This window comes from Neltuma alba, unplaced genomic scaffold, assembly GCF_004799145.2.
Source record: "Neltuma alba isolate B1F8T4 unplaced genomic scaffold, ASM479914v2 tig00007130_pilon, whole genome shotgun sequence".
Lineage (NCBI taxonomy): Eukaryota > Viridiplantae > Streptophyta > Magnoliopsida > Fabales > Fabaceae > Neltuma > Neltuma alba.
In genome coordinates this window covers 200,359-220,781 of record NW_021634681.1, presented here as the reverse complement: position 1 = coordinate 220,781, position 20,423 = coordinate 200,359, and the positions used below count along the sequence as shown (strand labels likewise).

At 36.2% G+C, this 20,423-nt stretch overlaps 2 protein-coding genes across 2 annotated transcripts; one reads left to right on the top strand and one right to left on the bottom strand.

The window, feature by feature from the left end:
* The first annotated feature begins 805 nt into the window (after window positions 1-805).
* LOC114751837 (scarecrow-like protein 32) lies at window positions 806-2,170 on the top strand. The gene has a single exon (XM_028940521.1). It carries the CDS (start codon window positions 806-808, stop codon window positions 2,168-2,170), a length of 1,365 nt encoding a protein of 454 aa, XP_028796354.1.
* Window positions 2,171-13,023: 10,853 nt separating this feature from the next.
* Window positions 13,024-15,370, bottom strand: LOC114751840 (peroxidase 51-like). The gene is made up of 4 exons (XM_028940526.1): window positions 15,022-15,370; window positions 14,714-14,914; window positions 14,451-14,616; window positions 13,024-13,649 (listed from the first exon to the last, which is right to left on the bottom strand). The coding sequence occupies exons 1-4, from the start codon at window positions 15,238-15,240 to the stop codon at window positions 13,240-13,242; spliced, it is 996 nt and encodes a 331-aa protein (XP_028796359.1). The 5' UTR covers window positions 15,241-15,370; the 3' UTR covers window positions 13,024-13,239.
* Between the last annotated feature and the right edge of the window lie 5,053 nt (window positions 15,371-20,423).

Sequence of the window (20,423 nt, the reverse complement as noted above, 5' to 3'; positions counted from 1 at the left end):
GTATATTCAACCATTTAACTTTAATATAGACGATTAAAATTTGAAATTTAGACTATTAAAACTACATCACAATGGTTTATCGATTTATGAATTGAAGATGATGCAAAGGCGCCCTGTGAGGGAGTGAGCCAAAAGCTAAACTGTTTGAAATTCTCCCAGACTGCTAACCATTACATGACAAAATCCCAACTCCCAAATGCAGACAAATTGCTGGCCGGCTGCTTCACATGCCTCCAAATTCGTCTCTCTCGTTGCTCACCACCCAAACTCAGAAATAACAATAAGGGTTTTCAGCATTAGGATCTTCCTCTCTTTGTAGCCACCAAATATGTTGCTCACTGCTAATCTTTTGGCTGTTTTCCCCTCCCCAACCATGCCTCTCTTTTCACTTCACTTCAGTTTTTCGGGATGGGGTTTTTGCCCCTGATCTCTTACTGCTCATCATCACTCTCTTTTTCCAAGCACGATAAACATACATGCCCCTTATGCACCAAAAAGCTGGTCTGTCCATTTTCTCATTCTCAGATTTCAGAACTCTTCAGATTTCTCCCCCAACTTCACTGCTCATTTCACCTCATCTGGATCTTTTCCCAATGGCAAAGCTAGCCCACCACCTATTTCCCCACTGCTGGTCAGGTCACTTTCCCTTTTTCTGCCCCTTTCTGAATTGCTCTGATCCCTTTTTTTTTTTGGTTGCATTATATACCGTTCCTTCCCCTTTCTTTTTGTTCATTTCTTCTCATATCTCTCTCTATCTCAAGTCTAAACCTACAAGGCTACAACTAACAGTGTCGAAGTGATTTCTATGACGCAGTTCACACCAACACTGCCACCTTTGCACCAAATAACACCCCTTTCCAACTCCATCAGTAATAACAACAACATTCAAGTTCCTAGGACGACCAATTTGTGGCCAAAATTCCAACAATCGAAGGCACTAGGAAGATTGGGCGATGCTAATTGCATGGAACAGTTGCTTATTCACTGTGCCGACGCCATCGAGGCCAATGACGTCACTCTTGCCCAACAAATCCTCTGGGTTCTCAATAACATCGCACCTCCCGACGGCGACTCCAACCAGCGTCTCGCCGCCACATTCCTGCGTGCCCTCGCCGCACGCGCCGCCAAATCTGGAAGCTCCAAAATGTTAGCCGCCGTCGCTAGCGCTCACAGCAACACCAGTCTCGCCATCCGAACCCACCGCTTCTCCCTCATCGAGCTCGCCAACTTCGTCGACGTCACCCCCTGGCATCGCTTCGGCTTCACAGCAGCTAATTCGGCCATTCTAGAAGCCACGGAAGGTTTCTCCACCATCCACATCGTTGACCTGAGCTCAACACACTGCATGCAGATTCCCACCTTAATCGACGCCATCGCTTCCCGCCATGACGTCCCTCCTCTGATAAAGCTCACAGTAGTGGGTGCTTCAAGAAACATCCCGCCTATGCTTGACATTTCCTACGACGAACTGGGTTCAAAGCTGGTCAATTTCGCAAAGTCTAAAAACGTCATGATGGATTTTAGAGTGGTTTCATCGACTCACGCAGACGGGTTCGCTGCTTTGATCCAATACCTTGGGTTGCACCACCTTCAGGTGACGGAAGCTTTGGTGATAAACTGTCACATGATGCTCCACTGGATTCCTGACGAAACCCTATCCGCTGCCTCTTCTTCATCCCTGAGATCACTGTTCCTGAAGGCACTGCGGAGTTTGAACCCAACGCTTGTCGTTTTGGTGGAGGAGGACGCAGATTTGACATCGAGCGATTTGGTGTGCAGGCTGAGGGCTGCGTTTAACTACATGTGGATACCGTACGACATGGTGGACGCGTTTGTTCAACAAGGGAGCAAGCAAAGGCAGTGGTACGAAGCGGACATATGTTGGAAGATAGAGAATGTGATAGCGCAAGAAGGGGCTGAGAGGGTAGAGAGGCTTGAGAGCAAGGGCAGGTGGGAGCAGCGAATGAGAGATGCTGGGTTTCAGGGGGTTAGCTTCAGCGACGACACCGTTTCGGAGGTGAAGGCCATGCTGGACGAACATGCAGCGGCGTGGGGGTTCAAGAAGCAAGACCAACATCTTCTGCTGACGTGGAAAGGACATAATGTCGTATTTGCCTCTGCTTGGTTTCCTGCTCGAACCTTGTTCTCCCTCTCTACTTTAACCCATTAATATCAACTTTGTTAGACATTTATGCCTCATTTTTCACTAATATTATTATACTCATCCTTGTATTCTTCTGTAATTTAATGGAGTGATAGCGATCAATTAGACGCAGCCTTAGACTTACAATCACTCGCAGGCAGAGAGAGAGATTTTAAGAGTAGTATATGGAGCATTGCAATTAACTAATTACGGGGAAATTCTTAAAACTTAATCACAAATGTCTGGATTTTGACCAGAGGGTGATATTGCTTGAAGTCGACCTAACGAGAAGTTTTTTTTTTTTTGAGCTGAAATATTCGTCCATTTTATTGAAAATCAGAAAGAAGGAATACACATTTTAGTAATCAGCAACTCAGCCGATTCCTTTCTTCTCGCCAGCATCAGTACTAGGATTTTGAAGATCCTGTCTTAAAACTTCCAAAAGAGAGAATGGTGGCCTGTCAAGCCATCCTTGCGGTACCATATCCCTCATTATCATAGCTGCAATGAGATCCGCAGCATTATTGCCCTTTCGAGAAACTAAGGACATCGACCAATTACTAACAGAACCTCCAATCTCCAAGCACTTCTTCAGCACGTCAGTACAGTTCCACTCACATCCCTTTGTGTCACCACTTCTAAGACTTTTAAACAACAGCTGGGAGTCAGTCTCGATCACAACTTTACCTTCACTAAAGATGTCCTTAATCTAGAGCGCTTCCATAAAGGCTAAGCACTCTGCCATGAAAGCCGAGTCAGCAACCACCATCTTCCCCACTCCTCCTAGGAACCTTCCTGCACTATCTCTACCAAGCAGACCAATGCTCGCACACTTCCTGTTAGGACAAAAAGCACCATCCACATTGATCTTTACAACCCATGTCTGAGGCCTTTGCCAGGATAGCAATCTGACATCTGAATCAACCATCCCTCTCCTTCTTTCCTTTCTCTCCAACTGACTCCAATATTCGTTGGCCAATCTGATAACTCTAGATAAACAGTTCACAGCATTAACCTCAACATGTTCAAAAATGCTGCTACACCTTTCCTTCCAAATATTCCAGCACAGACAAGCAAATAGAGTAATATTATAATCCTCTGACTTCATTCTCCCTGTCAACCACTCCTCCAACCACCTATCCAACCTGATCATATTACCCTCCACAAATCTCATGGCCAAGGGAGAACCAAACCAGCATGATTGGGCCCAGGGGCATAGGAAAATAGCATGCTCAGTTGATTCAACACTCACCTTACAAATGCTACACATTGGGTTATTAGCACACTTCCTTTTAAAGAGTTCTGCTTTAGTTGCTAGCACGCCATTCGCAGCTCTCCAAAGAAAATGGTTAACCTTTGGAGGTACTCGGATTTGCCAAATGCTGTTCCACAATCTCTTAGAAGCCTTATACGAGCTACTAGGTCTCTCCTCTACCATATTACCCTCCTCCCTCCTAGCAGCCTTATAACCAAGCTTCACAGAATAAGTGCCATCCCTACTCCCCAACCAAACATACTTGTCAACCCCCTGCACAACAGGTAATCTTACCGAATTGATCCACACCTTTTCGTCATCATCTAGTATATTCTCCACAGGGCTAAAGTTCCATTGTTGGTCAACAATTATATCAGCAACCTTCATTTTCTTCATATCATCAGACAGTACCCTCTGCTTCAGGCAATTGCCCTTGACTTCAGGCAACCATTTATCCTCAAAAAGACTAATTTCAGCACCATTGTACACTTTCCAAATTAACTCTTCTTGAAGAAGCTGCCGTCCCTCCAAAATACTATACCAACCCCATGATGCATTATTACCCCTTTTGGCTTGCATAAAATCAGAATCTGGGAAATATCTACCTTTTAGTATTCTACACCACAAATCATTTTGATTTTGGCATAATCTCCAAGCAGTTTTGGCAAGTAAGGTCTTGTTCATTTTCATGAAATCTCTAAAGCCCATACCACCCTCCCCCTTATCACTACACATACAACTCCAGGACTTCCAATGAATCCGACCTTCCAACTCCTTTTGTCCCCACCAAAATCCCGCAATCATTCTATCCAATTCTATACAGACTTTTTTGGGAAACTTGAAGCAAGACATAGGATAGATTGGTATGGCATTAGCTACTGCTTTGATCATAATTTCCCTACCAGCAAAAGATAACAATCTTTGTTTCCAACCCTGCTTTCAAACTCATCTTGTTCTTTACAAAAACCAGAGCCTCAGACTTAGATTTGCCCCATAAAACCGGTAAACCAAGATAACTTCCAGGTTCAGAAGTACCTCTTATGCCAAGAGACTGAAAGACATCTTGCTTGACCGAATCAACTGTGTTCCTTGAGAAAAAAATGCAGGATTTATCAATATTAATTGATTGCCCAGAAGCTAAAGCGTAGTCATCCAGGATTTTCTTCAACAGCTTGCAATTCCTTTTTTCAGCTTTAACAAAAAAGAGAGAGTCGTCTGCAAAAAAACAGTGAGAAAGCACTGGACATTTAGAGGCCAATTTAATACCCTTTAGCTTCCCATGATCCACATACCATTGAACCATCACAGAAAGAACATCTGCAGCCATAATAAAAAGGAAGGGAGATAGTGGGTCACCCTGCCTAATACCCCTGCCCATATTCAAATCTGCGATCCTTCTTCCTCCCACCACCAAACACATTTTAACAGATCTAACACATTCCATGATCCATCCCACCCACTTCTCCCCAAATCCCATCTTTTTCATCACAAGCTCAATAAAGTCCCATTCCAGGCGATCATAAGCCTTATTCATATCAATCTTAACAGCCATTTCAAATTTTCTTCCCTTCTTTTTGTTTTTCAAGTAATGATAAGCCTCATGAGCAATCACAATATTATCCTGGATCAATCTTCCCTCAATAAAAGCCCTCTGGTTATTAGAAATCACTCTTGCCAATACACCACGCATTCTATTAGCAAGTACCTTGGAGACAATTTTATAAGCAAAGTTGCACAAACCAATAGGTCTATATTGTCCTACAGTTTCAGCATTTTCGACTTTCGGGATCAAGACCACATTCGTACAGTTCAAATTATCTAATTTAGCATTATTCTCAAAAAAAATCAATCACCATGTCTATCACATCATTTCCAACCTCAGACCACGCAGTATGATAAAACATACCAGAAAAGCCATCAGGTCCAGGTGCCTTTGCTCCTCCTAACTGGAAAGCTGCAGCCTTAATTTCTTCCCTTGTGACTGATCTTTCCAAGTGTAGATTATCTTCAGCAGTGACCTGTCTCTGCACATACCTCAAAACCTCATCCACTCCAGTACATCCCTTTGACAGAAAGAGATCATTATAGAACCTAATGAAGGTGTTGTTAATTTCTTCCTCTTTCTCCAGCCATACTCCTCCATCTCCTCTCAGTTTGACAACTTTATTCCTTACTCTTCTTTGAATTGTACTTGAGTGAAAGAATTTGGTATTCCTGTCTCCGTCTTCCAACCATTTCACACGTGCCCTCTGCCACCAATACACTTCTTCTCTGTCCCACGCTTCCTCCATCTTCTTAATTAAATCATCAATCTCATTTTTATTATCTTCTGTTAACACACCACTCCTACAGACTTCTAGCCTCCTTGTTAACTGCTCAAGCGACTTCCTTGCATTCGGAAAGGTGGCTTTTCCCCATTCTGTCAAAGCCTCTTTACACTTTGCCAACCTGCATAGTAGTTCCTGAACTTTGTCAATGAAGTCACTAGTTTCCAATCTCCAGCCTTCTCTAACTACCTTTAAGAACTCCACGTGTTCCATCCAATATGCTTCAAATCTGAATTGCTTTTGCACACGAGTATGCTTAAAATTGCAATCAACACAAAGCATATGATGATCTGAGCCCACTGGCTCTATGTGCAAAACCAAAGCATTCTGAAAAGCTTCACAAAATTCTACATTTGCCACAGCCCTATCCAACCTTTCTTTCACATGTGCACTGCCCATCCTACCATTATTCCAAGTATACCGAGGTCCACTAAACTTCAAATCCAGGAGACCACAATCTGATAGCATACCCTGAAAATTCAACATTCTTCTCACATTTACAGGTCTGCTACTAATTTTCTCACAGCAAGCCGCAATATCATTAAAGTCCCCCATGCAGAGCCAGGGCTCATCAATCCTTGAAGCAATGTCTCTCATCTTATTCCATACAAGCATTTTCTCTTCTTCTCTAGGTGCACCATACACAAAAGTGACATAATAAGGTACCCCTTTAGTCGCAGAGGTCATGCTTGTGTGAATAATGTTCTTCAAGCAGTACCAAACATTAATTGCAATCTCCCTCTTCCACATCAAAGCCAAACCTCCACTCTGACCCTGCGGCTCTACTACCACCAACTCATCCATTTGACACTTTTTTCTAATATTTTCAACCTTTTTCTTCTTCATTCTAGTCTCCATTAGGAAGATCACTGAGGGATTTCTTCTAAAGTTTTCCTCCCTCAGCTTTTTGACTGTCAAGGACCTCCCCAATCCTTGACAGTTCCAAACTAATTAAATCATGGCTCTTTGGTGGCTGTTTGAGGCCAGCCACCATCACCCTCAGTCATTGTTCTATTACCACAACTTTTACTGTACTCTTTAGAGCCATCTACATCCAGACTACTGAGAATACCCGAAATAGAATCAGGTTTACAACTTGATACCTTCGTTTTCCTGATCCTCCTCTTCAAAATCCTCACACTTCTTCTTTCCACAGGCCTCTTTTCCCTCATCTCATCTTTTATTTCCTTCAGTGGGTCATCATCAAAATTAAACTTTCTTCTTTTTACTTTTTCCTTTTCAACTGCATCCTCCAGCTCCCTCTTCAGCCTGATCGCACTCACTCCTTTAGTAACTTCTGTTAGCAGTGACTGATTACCATACACAACCAGGGCTTTTGACAGATCTTCCCCTTGGCTGGGAGAGTTAACACAACTCAGCTTCTCTGCTTCTGATATGACTACTGGAGATTTACTACCTTCACAATCCTTCACCATATTGTTCTTAGCCTCACCATCTTTTCCTTTCCCCTCCTTAAATTCTTCCACCCTAACCTCCTTAGCAACAGAAGCTGGATTAACATTCTCCTTATTCCTCCTATTCACATAAGTATTCGCATCATTACTTCTAACCTCCTCATTCTTTCTGTTTGTACTATCCCTCCACTTATCCTTGAATCTGCCATTATCTACTGATTTTAACTCAATAGACCTTCTTCCAATCAGATCAGTTTCACTCTCCACCCAATCCTTCCTACATAGAATGGTCTCAACATCCAGATTCTTAGCAGCTTGCACACTCAGCCAATTACCAAAAGCAAGTATTAAGTCAGAGTGTTCATCATCCCGGTTAGGACAAGCTCTTTGATCGTGACCTATTCTACCGCATCTATAACAGAAATTCTGTAATCGTTCGTACCTTATCTTAATCCAGACTGGCTCACCATCAGGCCGTGATGTTTTCTTCTCTGCAATTAGTTGCTTTCTCAGGTCCACCAATACTCTTGCCCTCAAAAGGCTTCTGATCAGAAAACCTCCACGCCTCGGATTTTCCACCATCACCACTTCACCAATTGTTGATCCAAGAGTAATCACATTTTCCATATCCATGCCTTCAAGAGGAAGGTCATGAAATTGTATCCAAAACGGACAGTAATTAAAATCAATCTCCTTATACACCATAAACTTCTGCCACACTTGAACATTTAATAACAATCCTTGAATTGACCAAGGACGGCCTCGAAGAATCCTTAAAAATTCTTCTCTGCGACGAAATTCAAAGATAAACGCGTGACTATCCACTTCGGTAATCTCTAGATCTTCACTCTTCTCTAAGTTCCAGCCCTTTCGTATCATCCGCATTACAGTAGGTTTATGGATACTCTTATCCGTTATCACTTTTCCTACTAAAGCACCACCATACAGCTTCCGGTTCTCACTATTCTTCCAAATTAACTTCACTTCTTGACCTTCAACGTCACGGTCATTGTTGCTCAAACCTCCCCTGCCTTCCATCTCTCGATCCACCATTCCTCCAATCTTCCGAGAGAACAAAACCTCACCAATACCTCACTGTCACAATGCGCAACAGATCAGCTACACTCTCTAGTCTCCGTCGCAGTGGGCGGCGGAGTTCACACAAATCGACGATCACCGTCGTAACCACCTCTCACACAGGAGAGAGAAAGCTCTCACTTAGGAGAGGAACTTTCGTCCAAGAATGACCTAACGAGAAGTTAATGAGCTAGTTGTTCGTATTAAGACTTTTTAATTTATGATATATGTAACGTATTAAGCATATGAAGAGTAATAGTGTATAAATATATCCGGAATAAAGAAAGAAAGATTAATGCTTTTATAAGCACATAATACTACATATCCATACGTACCGAGCATATTTGCAGGCACTCATTTAATATTATGCCTAAAATTTGTTCAAGTACTTTGAGAATACTACCTCCACTTTTTAATATAAGAGTGAGTCGACTAATTTAACTAAATTAAAGAAATTAGTTAAGTTAGTTATTCATAAACATGTGTTTTCTTTCCTAAAATATCCTTTCTAATAAAATGTATTGGCTAGAATTATCATTATTATAAGGACTATCTTTAAAAAAATAGATAAATATGATAGACAAATTAAAATAGATTGGGATTTTATATTTAAAACAAAAATAAAAATAAAATAAGCTCTTATATTAAAGACCATAGGTAGTATTGCCAAACAAGTCCCACACCCATTACTGTTGATGCGCTAATACTTGATAGGGAGTGTACTTGATGATATACACACACTAACTCATATTCTTAATATAATTAAGAGCTTATTGGAAGTATAACTTAATTTAAAATATAAGACTCATATTTACTTTGTTTTTAATATTTATTCATTTTGCCTTTAAATAATTCTTTTATGAGGATTACATATGTTAAAATTTTTTTTTTTATCAAAGAGTAGTTTCAATATACATAATTGATAGGAGTACTTTAAGAAAGACAATATTTATTTAAGTTAATTAATTTGATTAACACCCTCAAATTAATTATTTTATTTTTATATTAAAAACGAGATAATATATTAGTATTAAATTACTAAATGAGAATGATGAGGAAAAGCATCTGTCTGGGTTTTTTCACTAATACCCGATAAATAAATAAAAAATTCCCCAAAAACTACATAATGGGAATTATTTCCCCAAATGTTACAGTCAAAGTTGTTCAAGGCTTGAACAACTTTTAAAGTTCATTTAAGCAAGAATGAGTTCTTCAATAATTATCGTTTTCTATGTAACTGAACTTCATCTTGGTCTAAACAACTTCTAAACTTCATCATTAGGAGTGATTTGATTATCACTTAAATAATGATAATAAGTAATGATTAGGTTTTAAAAAATTAACAATAAATAATGATTAAATTGATATGAACAAAAAATAAAAATTAATTTACCTTATAGATAAAGACTTTTAGTATTTCTTACCCATAAAAAAGACTTTTAGTATCATGTCTTGCTCTCCTCCACATGTTATGTTTGTATATTCACTTTTTCTTGAATTTAGTCGAATGTCTCATTTATCTATATAGTTGGTGTAGTTGGCCCATACTGAAAAAGTGAAATTGTCTTACACAGTAAGTCCTACGCTGAACTCATTCTTGATAAGAAAGAGTTATTCAATCTTTAACGTAAGATCCACTGAATGCGTTCTTAGTAAGAACGAGTTTTTCATGAATAATTTAGACCCGATCACTTCCTGAATAATTTTAAAATGTAGCATATCCGTAAATATTTTTTTATGCCATAGCATTTGAGTAAAATAAATTACTATTTAAAGTACATAAATAAAAAAGCCAAAGAACCACGATTAGTTATTACATAATTTTTTTTGAAGTTGAAAGTTAAAAAATAATTTTTATTTAGGATTTTATAGCATTAAGATAATTTTCTTAAATAGAAAAAAATAAAAATATTTTGAACGGTCCAAACAGCGGTGATTGTTATTTTGATGTAAAAACACTAAGTTATAGATGGGCTAACATAACTTAATAATAAATTTGAGAAATTTGGTTATAAAAAGTTGAAAACATATTACAAATCAATCCATTATAAATTTAGAAGTTTTGTGAATTTTAAATATTTTGTAAAAATTAGAAAACTAAGTCATAAAAAAACAAAATATTAGTTACAATAAATTATACAATAATTTTAACTTTTAATTAAGAAAATAGAAAGTATAACGTAAATTGTAAAAACTTAGTCGAAAATTATTAATAGCTCAACTAGGGGACTTAAAAAATTAACTAACTAATATAATTCATAATTGATATATAAATAATATTTTTATTTTTTATATTTAAATCTTTTAGTTTTTACATCTTATACTTCTGCAATCAATTTGTTTAGATGAGTGAGGTGGTCTATCAAATGAAGCATTTGTTACCTCCAGTAATCAATTCTTTAAGTTAAATCACATTGATTTGATTTAAATATATGCCAACTACCAATAAGGAATGGAGGGTTGAGTCTAGTAAAATGAGCTAATTTCCATACCAACTATATAGACAAATGAGACATTCGATTAAATTCAAGAAAAAGTGAATATACAAACATATCATATGTGGAGGCGAACAAGACACGATACTAAAAGTCTTCTTATGGATAAGAGATACTAAAAGTCTTTATTTGTAAGGTAAACTAATTTTTATTTCTTTTGACCCAAAAAAATTAATTTTTATTTTTTGTTCATATCAATTTAATCATTATTTATTGTTAATTATTTAAAATCTAAATCATTACTTATTATCATTATTTAAGTGATAATCAAATCACTCTTAAAATTATTTTAGGAGATCAGTGTGTGGTGAGAGATTATAAAGAAATTATTCAAGAAGTGATGAAGTTTAGAAGTTGTTTAGACCAAAATGAAATTCGGTTACACAAAAAATGATGATTATTGAAAAACTCGTTCCTACTTAAATGAACTTTAAAAGTTATTCAAGTCTTCAACAATTTTGATTATAGTATTTTAGAAAATAATTCTTATTACGTAGTATATGGAGCTTTTTTTTTTATCTGCTTACAGGGTATTAGTAAAAAAACCGCATCTGTGCACTTGCAATGGCAGTAGCAGTCCTACTCTTTCACTTTATGACGTAATTGTCATATTACTTTATCTGTCCGCGCATTTTGGCTACTATCTTTCCTTCAATGCATGTACGAGGTGTCTCTGTTGACTTTGGTCGCCCCATTATTGCCTGGTTTTTTCTGGCAGTATTATTAGCCTCCCCTCCCCATACATATTTGTCTTACGCTTGGGGATGCTTGGAAAACCTAAAATCACTTTTTTAAAAAAATCACATAAATTAAGATAAAATTTTTGCATACTTATCTCAAACATCATAAAATCACTTCTTAAAAGATAATCTAAGCACCCCCTAGTGGGGATCTGTGATTATTTCCAAAGTTACTTTTATACACAAAACTTACGTACTTATCTTATATAACATGAAATCATTTAAATAAGGTTAACTTGCATTTAAAGAGTTCCTATAATTCTTAAGTAGCTAGTAAAATTTTGAACTACAACCCATATTTTCGGCAATCCTAGTGAAGGTAAATTGTGTTTTATTGCCTACAGGTAAAATACATAATAATTGTACCAACAAAGCTTGATACGGTTGGTAAATGTCTAGGTCCCTTAAACATGATGTTTTGAGTTTGAACCAGATCATGTGCATAAAAAAGACTTTGATGAGAGAGGCAAAACTCACTTGAGTGATTTTTATGTTTCGGGAGAATTAGTCTCTAGCTATCAGCTTGAGGATATTGTATGATTTCTACAAAATAAATATAATAATTGCTACTAAAAACTGTTAAAAAAAATTTTTAACGAAATATTTATCGTCCAAAGATGTCTAAGGGGGTGAAAACAGACACGTGGATTCGTTTAAATTAATATTGCTTCAAAAATTTTGACGGGGTTATCAGATATTCGAAAATAAGGCGGCAAAATATAAGCGTCACAAGCTAGAGCAAGAAGTGTAAGACAATTATTGTCCCAAAAATAACAGAAGGGTGAAAATGTCATTCTCAGATGTTTTAAAAGGGAGGGAAGGAAGGAAAGGAAGAAAGGAAAATCTTGAGGCACGGGTGTAAAGGGATTAGCTCCAGGCAAACGCTCAGACAAGTTTTGCTTCTTTCTTTTGTGATTTTTTTTTTTCCCGTGAAGGCCTGACATAAAAGGTAGATCACATTATATGGGCCTATGCCCAAATAAGCTTATTGCTTCCAAAAACCGTGGAGCTGGCTTGCTGACCCAGGAAGTGAAGGAATCCAAACTTGCATACATTTAGGGACCTTTATTGTTGGGCTTTGTGAATTTTGGTTTAACTGAATCCCGCGGACCCATAACTACCATTCAAATGGTTTAGGGAGGATGCCTGTGTCTTAAAAATAAAAACAAAAAGTTGATTAGTCACGCTGAAAATATGAGACTTGGGCCGAAAGCCTTGTAGCCCAATTGCGATGATGCTCCCATATAAGCAGGAAATTGCAAGTCCAATTCTGTTTGTAACCCTAAATTATTAGTGTTTGTCTTCGTAATTTTAAAAAAAGAATGAGACTTGGTTAAACTTAAATTTAAAAAAAAAAAAACAGATAGGTCATTGTTACAAGGATTTCTTCGACTAATTATCAGCATGACATATTAATTACCTTACATAAATTAAGAAAATTAGTTTAAAATTAATTAAATGTTGAGAAACTACATTAATTTTTAGAATAGCCTTTAATCAAGGTTAGGAAAAAAAAAGAGAGAATTCGGAATTCTTTTCTCACCATATTCTCTTGCCAAGTGAGAAGGACGAATTGAAAATTAATCACAAATATTTTATTAATCTTCTTGACTGGTCTTGCACTAAAGACCATGACAATGGATACAGTAGATGTAACTTGGTGTAAGCATTCATAGCCAGCCCCACTCCTGAATTCATGGTAAATTCGCATGTACAACATGAAACCATTCTCTTATTAATATCCAAATAAAACTTTAATAATATTAATAATAATAACAGACAAGGCATCAACGGTGAAGTACGGAGCAATCGGTGCGAATATTTCCATTGCGGGCGTTCTTGATACCGACCCGGCCCAACTTGGTGATGGCGGCGATGAAATTTTGCTGGAAAGTGTGGGCGCTGCTGGCGAAGGCATTAACGGCGGGTCTGGACCTCGGGTCGGTAAACAGGACCTGGTCCGAGGTGAACAGGCCCTTCCCTTGCTGCAGATTCTTGTAGTACTGGTGGTCGAAGGCCTGAGGTGTGGCCGGGTCCATGGTGATGGCTATCCTTGGATCCACGTTCCTCGGGCACATCGACCTCAGATCCGCCGCGTATCTCGCGTCTAGCGTGGGGTCCACCGGCATCTTACGGCTGTAATGGTATATCCTGTTCGCGAATCTGCTGCAGTGCGAGAATCCTAGGGTGTGTGCTCCTGCAACAACTCACAACCTCACTTAATGCCCTCACATTATTTTATTCCCCTATTTGTTTTTGCCATTTGCATTCAATTCATAATCTCTGATTTACCATTCCCTTATTATTTGTAGCTTGTACCGAGAAATTTTGGCTTCTTAATTTGTGAATTGTATTTTTTTCAATGTTTTATTTTCAATTCTATCCCTATTAATTATAATGAAGGTGAAGAACAAAGGGATGAGTGAGAAAAAGTATAATGGTCCTTAATGCTCTCCTTAATAAGGACAAAAATAAAAATTTTACCTATTTAATACTTTTCTTAGCGTATGAAAAACTCCTGCAAGTAACAGATAATACGGACTAGAGAGGTACTACTATTATTATTATAAATTTGAGGGTGAACTGATAAATTTGTGCCTGATTTATATGATTATAATTTAAATAAATTCATTATCTCCTAGAGTATGTTTTAATTGATTTATACACTCAAAAAATATTAGATGCTTTTTTTTAAAAAAAAATCTATTGAAATGGAATAAATCATGAACCACATAGTATAAGGATTTTTTCATGTTCCCCCCTTCATTAATGAATGATACAAAACATGGGCCCAACCAAATGTCCATTAGTTTTCATTGTCTCTTCTTTTCAGCAAGCCCATTAATGCGAGATGCTATTGACCCACATGCATGGTCGAGCAGAGAAAAGCAGGAAAAGATAAGGCGACTGGGACTTTGATCCATTTGGGCGGTCACCCTATGAATGTAATGAAATAAACGAAATGAGTGGAAAAGCAAGTGGGGCCCGCCATATTTACCTGAGAGGGCAATCATCTCCGTCTGGGTGAGGCCGTTGGAAGCAAACAGAGAATTGAGCTGATTCAAGTTGAAATCAGGGCGAGGCAGCCTCCCATTCACACTCGACGCCTTCGACTCCAACCCATCGTACCTCCCCAGTTCAACCACATAGAACGGTCCTCCAGCCTATCATCGATAATGATTCTAAATTATTCATTATCAATTCATACATACATATATATATCTTCCATTGAGAAAACTTGATGGATCGATCAGCACAAACCAGTACGACAGCCTCACGAGTGGCGAGAGCCAGAATATCGGCACACGACACTTTGTTTCTGCACTGAGGAACAGCATCCACCGCAGCTTTTGCTTTGATCACCGTGTCGAACCCATCTCCGGCCAGTGACAGATTATCCGGGTGATCCTTCTCTGCTTTGTTGTTCTTCGTGGATGCTACCAGAATCGAAGCGTCGCATCCCTGTACGTACCAAACATTCATACATATATATCAGAGTTTGCACAAATTGAAACTTGAACTGAACTGTTCTGGGATGATGATAAGGAGTCCGGTTGGTAATTACTTACATGGACGAAGCAGTCATGGAAGAAGAGACGAATGGTGGCGGGGGCAGTGACGAATGTCTGGTGAAACTTCTTTCGAACTGCTTCTCTAACGATCTTCTCCAGATTAGGACAGATTTTTGAGTAGTGGTGTGGACTGAGCTGAGCGCAAGTGAAGTAGGGATAAAGACAGAGACTTAGAGAAAGTGAACAGACAAGAATGAGATTAGGACGCCGACCCATCTGCAGTTTCTGACAGTGGAAAACAGCGGAAATTTGTGGGATGGATGAAATTGGGAGTGAAGGAGTGATATGATTATATGCAGCAAAAAGTTAGAGACAGTGTGATACATATATAGAGTATATGGGTATGAAGGTCACGAGCTAGCCAGTTGTACTGGGCGCTCTCAGAGCAAGAAAGGAATTTCTTTTGAATAATGATAATAACAACTGAACAGTGCGCTGTGAGAGGTAAATAAACTGTTGAAACTTGATCTGTGAATGCCATCCTTTGTCTTTATTAATATATCCCCATGTAATCGTTAGGACTTGTAGGGCCTGATTGGAATTGGAATTCTCAATTCCCAAAAAGAAGTGGACCAACCCGGGCAGCAAGTTAATGAAAACATAATAAAGGATAAAGGTCCAGTGTCTTCTACAAACTTTTGTTATATTATCATATACTGGTATATATTGGTCTTCTGTAAGATCTAAACAGAGGGCAGATAGGGAAAGAAAGAACTGGACCATATATACATAGGCTTGGTTTAATCTTTTTCAAAAGTAAGGTAAAGAATAGTGATGGGGAATATGCTTTTTGAACAAGAATAGGGAGTATTATTCACGCTAAGGTTAGGCAGATAAGTGTACTTGTTTTGTTTGTTTGCTTAAGCTGGTGGAGGGGATTCACTATTGTTTTCTATGGGTGGGAGCTAATTAAAGTGAGATTGGAAGGCCCGGATCCTTGCTAAGCCATTGAGGAATCATGCACTCATTTTGGTATAACTTAAACTATCCTCTAATTATTTTGTGTGCAAGACTAATTTCTGTCGGGTTAGGAGTACTAAGGTTAAAACTTTTTCAATAAGTATGTTTTTCAGGAGTTGAGCTTATGTTATCCTTCTTATTTGGTAGGAATCATGCACTTTTACTCAAACTCACTCATCCAATTTTGTTTTTGTTATTGCTCATCCACTCATTCATGCTTGTGCTCCTATTTCTAAGTACTCCCATCTTATCCATGTTAATCTTTCATAGAAATAGTCATCATACAGGGGTAAAAACTTCACAAGTGGCACATTATCAGAGGATTGCGGTGAAATTCAAAATAGTACTAACATTTATGCAAGGAACAATTTTCAAGATTGCAACGTTCTTGTTGTGAAAAAAACCCTACAAAAATCAACTTGTATACTCTACACTCTGGACAGAGCAAACTTCTCGAAGCCTGCTTGGGACTTATGGGAGGGCAAATTTAATAAAAATGTTGAGTTGACCAGAGCAATAATTAATTTTATTGTGGAAGACTCAAACTATTAGAGAAAGAAAAAAGTCATCTTTCATTCTGTTTTGAAGTTTTTAAAAAAGAACTGAATCCTAATCACGTTGCATATTTCACCGATCCGATCTGTATATATATAAGCTATTTCCAAGTGGCAGTGTTTCGTTCTAAATTAATTGGTATTCATTTATTGAGCATAGAACAATAAAATTGAAGAAACCCTCTCTGTCTATGTTTCATTTAATCAATATATATATAGCTCAAATCTAAGATCCAGTGAACCTAAATTATTAATAATAGGCAAACTCAAAGAAAACAAAGACGACATGTGAAATGCTTTTAATCAGAAAGAAAAAAGTTAAAGGAAAATATCCCGAAACTGTACATACTTTGTATTTTATGGGCAACAGATTTGAAGTACGTTTTCAAATGTGAGTAAGCCAGCCACATGAAATCCTGAAACTATTTGCTCACCAAACATAAGTCTAAAGTGTTTGAAATAATGTAGCCGTTGGGGACAAGAATTATTATAACAGCGAAAGCAAAGAGCTAATTAATGAATGGTCCAGGACATAGCACATGGCAATCACTTTGTCCAAAGGCAAAAGAATAATTAGGAAGATGTTGAAAGATATTGCAACTCAAAAGGGCACTGGAAAAGAGAATTTTGATGTTCAAGTCAAGGGGATGGGCGCGAGTGTGCATGATTCAAACAAAGTGAAAAAAAAAAATAAGGAAAGAATTTGGCAGTTTGATTGGGGCAATAGTGATTGGGAAAAGGGGCCGAAAAAGGAGAAAAAGAAAAATCTCATGCATTCATCATAATTACCTGCATAATAATTGGTTGCTCATGCACGTAATCTTATATATTCCGCGGCTTTTCCTCCTTTTTAAGAAATCTTTTTTATGTACTTTTTCTAATATTTTTTGTTATTAAGTTTTATTTTTTTATTTTATAACTTTATTATCAAAGTTCATCATAATTAAGCATACATAATATCTATACATGTCAGTTTGTCACTGTCGCACAATTCATATGTTACAAAATAAACATTCAGTGTAAAGTGTGTGAGAATTAATTATAGCTTTTAAATAAATTGGATAAATATCTCATAAATGTTGTCCAAATTATATATGTATTCTTTAGTCTTTAAAATGTACTAAATCTTTTCTTTAAAAAATTATTTTACGTTCATATGTAATTTCAATATTTTAACTGACATACTACTTTATGTATGCTAAACAAAAGTTTTTTCATAAGGCTAGCCTTAAAAAGCCTAAACAGGGGATATTTGGATAAAAAAAAAGTTTTAAATTTTGAATGAAGTGTTTGAATTTTTTTTTAAATTTTAAGGAGGTTCATCATTTGTGTATATCACAAAAATAAAATTCAAAAGATGTTTATATCATTTATTCTAAAATTTTTAGTTATAGACATGAGGATATTTTTTTAGTGATGAAACTTATATGATACTTCTCCGGTCCTAAATATAAAACCCTTATACCACTGGTATAAGGGTCTTATATTTAAGAGCGGAAGAGTAAATATATATAATTTTAATATACAAAATTATATTTCCAAATTTTGATATTAAATCATATTTTTTTCAAGAATGAGGCATTAATGTTATACTCCGATCCTAAATATAAGGCTCATTTTGTAGTGTAAATTACACTACAAAAATATTATATTTAGAACCAGAGGAGTAATATTTATTGAAAATTTGTCAAGAAATAGATAAACAATCACATTTTAGTTTAACTATTTAAAAAATTTGATGTCGTCAGGAATTAAGTTTTTGTTTTATAAGATCTCTCTTGGAAATTTAATTTATTGTCATATATATATAAAGAAGGAAGAGTCTCAATTAAATCCAGATAAAATTAGAACATATTTCTTATATACAAGTGGATGCGCATTGGCTCTATTTTTTCTAATGAAAAATATAATTCAGAATGAATAATAAATAAATAAAAACTGATCCAACGAATGAGATAATATAACCTCTTCCCATTTTAAAACAAACATTTGTTGGACAAAGCTCCCTCATCTTTTTCCCCAGTCCGAAGCGTGACAGCCAGAGAGTGGATTCCGTCGGTTGGTATAAAGTTGTTATCCGATGTGGGACAATTTGTTGCTTATAGGAAAGTTATAAAACTTCCTCATTTGTTGTTCTTTTCTTTCTTTTTTAAATCTTTTGGATAGTGCCTCTCTTTTTCCCTCTTGTTGCTTCCCAGCTTCAAAAGTCTGGCTTGCATTCATCTCTCTAACCAATGATGTTTATACAATTATGCCATAATTACTGGACTTGCTTCTTCCTTTTCTTTTTAAGGCCAATACGCTATAATCACTTCAATCATGTCTTAATCCTGTATTTTTAAATTACAATTTGTATCCCTTTTCAATCTAATTGGCTTCAAATCAAAGCATGATCCCATTTCCCACCTTAATAAATTTCATGTCTTTTAAGACATATTCCGTAATTATTGAACGAGCTTTACGTATTTAACTTTGCTTCTTTTTGTCCTCAGTAGCAATATTTTATTGGTGAAGACAAATATTACTGCTATGCGTTAAAATGATTTACCAGCCGATCAGTGAAACATTTTAAAAATAATTTTATTAAAACATCCAGGTACCCATGTGCAGATATATTCAAATTTGTGCAAACCATCCACAAGAAATTGGGGGTGAAAAGTTACTTCCCGTTGCCGACACATTTTGTGGACAATGACCTTTCTTTTACAAGTGTCTTGCACAGTCCTAATATTCCAGAAGATATAATCTGTAAAGTGCTATGACCTCCGGTCATTAATATAAAATTTAATCCATTGATTTAAATAAATTAAAAAACTAATTAAATTAGTTATTTATAATAAATATGTATTATCTTTTTTAAAATATCCTTACTAATAAAGTATATTAGCTAAAACTACTATTATTACAAAAGCTATCTTGAGAAAAAAATAGATAAATATGAAAGACAAAATAGATTAGATTCTTATATTTATTATTAAAATAAAAATCAAATAAGTTATTCTATTAAGAATCAGAGGTAGTATTAAATTTTAAGGTCGTGCTCGGTTGGGGTAACTAGGGGAGGGGAATTAAGACTTTCTTTGTTGGGGGAATCACAGTGAGAGCAACGTCCTAAAGAAGAAAAATTACTACCAAGTTTAAATGATAAGTTAATAATTGTCATTTACTTTTAAAACGTGTGGATTTTTTTATTACTATTGGGAGCTCTTAGTAATTATGTTCGTTACTTGAGATTTCACAGTAATTTCTTATTTTGAAAATAATTTTTTATTTTTAAAAAAATAAAATAAAATAAACCTGGTTGATAATTTGCTTTTAGTTAAGTGTTTTTTTTTAAAAAAACATAGATCTGTTTTTAAAAAAATTAAAAAAACCAAAATTAATTTTAGTTGTTTTTTTTTATTTTGCATCACTTATTTTTTTCGTTTGAGAAAATTGGCAAACATTTTTTTTCTCTGCATGGCTTTTTTTCCTGTTTGAATATTTGAGTTCTTATCGAAGTTTTACTCTCCCAACTCAATATGTTTATCTTTAAATCTAATTTTTTTAGAATAATTATTTAAACATGTTTTTTAAAAACTTGTTTTATAAAACTATTTTATAAAATTATTTTGAAACAAAGACAAAAAACAGAAATAAACGAAATTTCTGAGAAGAAATATACACGCCTTACTTATTTTATCAAAAAGCTTAATTTGTCTTACGCGTCCTGAGAAAAGTTTCACACTTTCCTCACAATTGGAGAAGTAGCTTCTTGAGTAGAACCCAAATAAGTTCTGGGTTTGCATTGGGTGCTCATCAGTTTTGATGAGCACCTAACTGAACAGTTCAAATTTAATTTAATTTTATTTTTATTTTTATTTTATTTTTAAAAATAATTATTTT